Genomic DNA, 4,292 nt, shown 5'->3' with positions numbered 1-4,292 from the left:
TATTTAAAGGATTTGCCACTGATGATTCAAACGCGAGTTTTGAGCAGTCTAGAGTAGCACTTGTTGTTTGTCATTTCTCCGATCACAAATGCAGACAGAGTTTTATGTTTACACGTCCACGATGCGATGCAACGCAACGCGTAAAAAGACAGTATAAGTCATTATAATCCAGAATTATGTCTCCACTGGATGCAACAAATGCCTAGTTTATAATGGGTTTTAATGTTTTTGTCTCGTCACTCCGGCCGGGACACGACATCACAGTATGGTGAGGGGCGTTACATTTCCTTCACACGCTCGAGGTATTCGGCCAATCACAATGCACTGGATAGCTGGCCAATCAGAGCACACCTCGCTTTTCAGACCGATGAGCTTTGTAAAAAATCGACGTGTTTCAGAAAGGCGGGTAGAGGAGAAACAATAATGTACAGTATGTGGAAAATAATGTGTTTTTTTAACCTTAAACCGCATAAACACATTTCATTACACCAAATACACAAAATAATGTTCTTTTTAGCAGCATCATATAACCCCTTTAAACGTAAAAAAAACTCAAAACTAAAATTTTAACTTAAAAACAAAAAAATAAATGGGAGCAAAAACTAAATATAAAAAAAAAAACAATAAACTTGAAAAAAGCACATAACAAAATTATCAAAACTTACAATTAAAATGAAAACTGACAATATAAAAAATAAGCTTATTCAAAATATTAATATATACTATAATAGTATATAAATAATAGTAAAATAACACTGCAACACTTGTCCTACCCTCTAATGTGACTGAATGGCAGATCGTCTCTGTGGTAAAGTGTGGAACCCCAGAAAGTCTGAACTTTGACTTTGTTTTGGCAGCAGATGTCCTTTATCTTCTTCTCCACTGACTTTTCCTCTGACGCCACCTTCAGGAAATAGACAGAAAGTGTCAGACTGGTACTTTACATTCCCAGCTTTCAGCACTGTATGTGGCCACAGAGCCTATATGATCAATGCTGGCTGTTAATGGCTCTGAAACGCACCTCCTCATGAAAAGCCACAGCGGTGACTGAACCCAGCTGCTGAATCAAATCCCTAACAACATCCTCCGGCTTCCCTTGTCTCACCAACAGTGTGCTGCACAAAGGCATATAAATACATATTAATCATATAACATCAGTATGTAGACAGAAAGTGTGTAATGAAATTCCCACCTGCCCCGTTTCTTCAGTGTGTCCCTCAGGTCTTTCACACTGTCCAGGAGGAAACGTAAACGGAACGGACCAGTCTTAGGAAAGTTGAAGTGATAGGTGCCCTGGTAATGCCGCGGGTCGAAGCAGTAGAGGGGGATTATGTGATCGGCATTCCTTTGAGCCCAATGAAACACCTAGATGAATGAAGTAAAACAAAACCAGTTTGTCATGTTTTTCTAATAGGTCCAACAAAGCTTAACTTGTCAAAGCAAGCACTGCAGTTCATTTGCCCAGTTCATAGAATTAACATTTGTTTACTAATTGAACAGATTAAAGGTTTGCTAGGTGTCTTATACCTACATACATACATAATATCGTATGTAAACACAATCATGCTAATAAAGTACTTTTAAATTGAATAAATATAATTCAAACATTAGATATGATTTAATATTTAATAAATGTCATTTCCATTTTTGTATTAAAGCTCTCCCCTTAATTCATTTGTATTTGTAATAATTTATTATATTTACTTAGTTTTAAATGTTATTGCCAGAGAGAGCGAGCGATATACTATATAAATATATATTTTTTTCAATTTAAAAATACAAAAGGAAAAAAACACATAATAAATATACAAATAAATACCAATATACAAAAAAAAACACAAAAAAAAAATCAACAAATATAAATTATTATTATTATTATTTTTTTTATTTTACATATATTCAACCTGTTCGAAATAAAAAAGGGTAGGTAGAAGCCCTAGGCTTATTAAATCCTACCCTCAGTAATTACCAATACCAAATCACAATCAGCCATAATAAATCAGACATAACATTTTGAATAATACAAAAATATTAGTCCAAATTACGTCCTACTTTATCTATTAAGATAAAGAAGACAAACAGAAACTAAATCAAGCAGCATTAACAACAATGTTGAAATTCTCACTCTCACCCCCCACTTCTGTATTTATCAAAAATAAATCTTTTATACCTACTTTTAAATTGCAACATATTAACACTTTCCTTGATATATCCGTTTAATCTATTCCACAATATCACCCCACAAATCGAAATACACATACTTTTGAGTTTTGTCCGTGCATTTTGCTGTCTCATATTAAATTATTACAAAAAACAAATGAATTAAAGACAGCATTAAAAATACAGCTGAATGTAAAATATATATATTTATGCACCGAGTCATTTATTATAAACAGTATGGCCTGGTTTCACAGACAGGGCTTAGACTAAGCCAGGATTAGGCCATAGTTCATAGGACATTAAAGTAATTTTTATAAATGTGACTTAGTAAAAAAACATTACTTGTCTACTATTGAGACAAAACAAAGGCATTGATATTTTTTAAGATCAATCAGTGCACGTTTCTTTCAGTTGAAACAGCTCAGACTAACTTCCATTTTAGTCTGGGACTAAGTTTAAGCCTCGTCTGTGAAACCGGGGGTATATCTATTTGCAAGTTTAGTCCTCCATACAAGCTTTATCATGTGGCCACGCCCCTTGAGACGATTACCGACAAACCACCCAATGAGCGCCCAGATTTGGCTTCATATGGACATGATGTTTTGCAACACAAATAGATTAAACGAACTACATTTATTATTCCCACCTGTTCTGTTTTATGGTTAAAAAAGGTATTATTAGTGAGAGAATAATTGCAACTTGTTATATCTCGAGCAGCGTATGATGTAATAACGTTTAAGCATATTGATTTAGGAGCGAGTGTGTTTTGCTCGAGAAACAGACTGTACGCTTCTTTGTTCCCGTTACAGTAACGTTACCTCGTTATCATGCAGACGCAGGTCGTTCCTCAGCAGACATATGACCGTACGAGAAGCGGACATCCTGGAAATAGGTCTTTAAAGAAGTCTCAAGCGCTCGTGTTTATGTTGAGCATGCAGACAGACAGACAGACCAGCCGTGGAAGACTGGAAGTGTGTCAGGGCACGTTTAGGTCACGTGCGTGAGAGGTTCCCGAACGTGCGGTCTGAAAGCGCATGTGCGTCGCGTGCCCTTCTTACTAAACTTGCTGTCAATGAACTCTTCAAATAACGACGTAAATGCATTTAGACTAGCTACAGTTAAACATGAACAGGAATGTTTTACACGATGTAACAAATATATCACTTACAACAAATAACGATTATTTCATATGAACAAATCAAATAGGTTCAAGCTAAAACAATAGATAGTTCTTAGTGTTCATAGACATGGCCGTCAGATTTGTTCAAAATCGTTTTGAGAACTTTTGCTCAATTAATTGCCAAAATGATTTTAAAAAGTTAGATTTGAGAGAAAGAAAGAAAACAGCTCCAGGATCATTTGTTAGCAGATGCAACATGTTTGATATTTTGTATCTAATGGAATAAAATAGCCTATGCATGAAATGCATTCAGTTCATATTAGTTATTCAAAGTGTATTAATGTGTTATTGACCACTGTAAGCTTAATTATGTAGGCTAATTTTAAAATGGTCTCATTTTACATTACATTTAGTCATTTAGCAGACACTTTTATCCAAAGCGACTTACAAATGAGGACAATGGAAGCAATCAAAATCAACAAAAGAGCAATGATATGAAAATTTAGCATTTAAAAATGATGCAAAAGATGAAAATCTGTAAATGCATGTATATGCATATGATTAAGTCATTATATCATAATGTACTTGCTACTGAAACGTTAATAGCATTACAATTTTTCATGTTAAAAAACAAATCCCACAGAATAAACACAGAAGCTGGTTTTAGACGATAGATTTATTTATTCAAATGTACAAAATCACTGATAAACGTTCCAGGCTTTTTCATGAAGGCAGCACAGAATTCTTCATTCTTAGCCCCTCAAAAACCAGCGTGGTCTGTTCACCCTCAGCTGAGCTCATCTGAAACCCAGACCTCTCCACATTCAGAACAATAATAATATACTGTGACTAAGGTACTTTGAATATAATGAAACATTATGACAGCTCGGTACAGTAAGTATTTACAATACAATCCTCTTCCTCTAATCCTCTAAAAGATCTTCAGCAAATGTCCTTGACAGCATCAATGCGAGATACTGAAACCATCTGAAGGACATCAGAAAGCACATTC

General features: G+C 34.8%; 1 protein-coding gene across 1 annotated transcript in view; it reads right to left on the bottom strand.

Annotated features, from left to right (window-relative positions):
• Positions 1-3,185, bottom strand: part of cry-dash (cryptochrome DASH) — an 11,269-nt gene extending 8,084 nt beyond the window's left edge. The window contains exons 1-4 of the mRNA XM_016280398.1: positions 2,979-3,185; positions 1,193-1,365; positions 1,022-1,115; positions 774-904 (exon numbers count right to left, since the gene is read on the bottom strand). Of these exons, the coding sequence (XP_016135884.1) occupies positions 774-904; positions 1,022-1,115; positions 1,193-1,365; positions 2,979-3,041 (461 nt within the window). The 5' untranslated portion in view covers positions 3,042-3,185. The remainder of the gene's footprint in view (positions 1-773; positions 905-1,021; positions 1,116-1,192; positions 1,366-2,978) is intronic.
• Between the last annotated feature and the right edge of the window lie 1,107 nt (positions 3,186-4,292).

This window comes from Sinocyclocheilus grahami, unplaced genomic scaffold (genome assembly GCF_001515645.1).
Source record: "Sinocyclocheilus grahami isolate Dianchi unplaced genomic scaffold, SAMN03320097.WGS_v1.1 scaffold139.1, whole genome shotgun sequence".
In the NCBI taxonomy this organism is placed as follows: Eukaryota; Metazoa; Chordata; class Actinopteri; order Cypriniformes; family Cyprinidae; genus Sinocyclocheilus; species Sinocyclocheilus grahami.
Note: the sequence above shows the minus strand (reverse complement) of the source record. Positions and strands in the feature narration are given on the sequence as shown.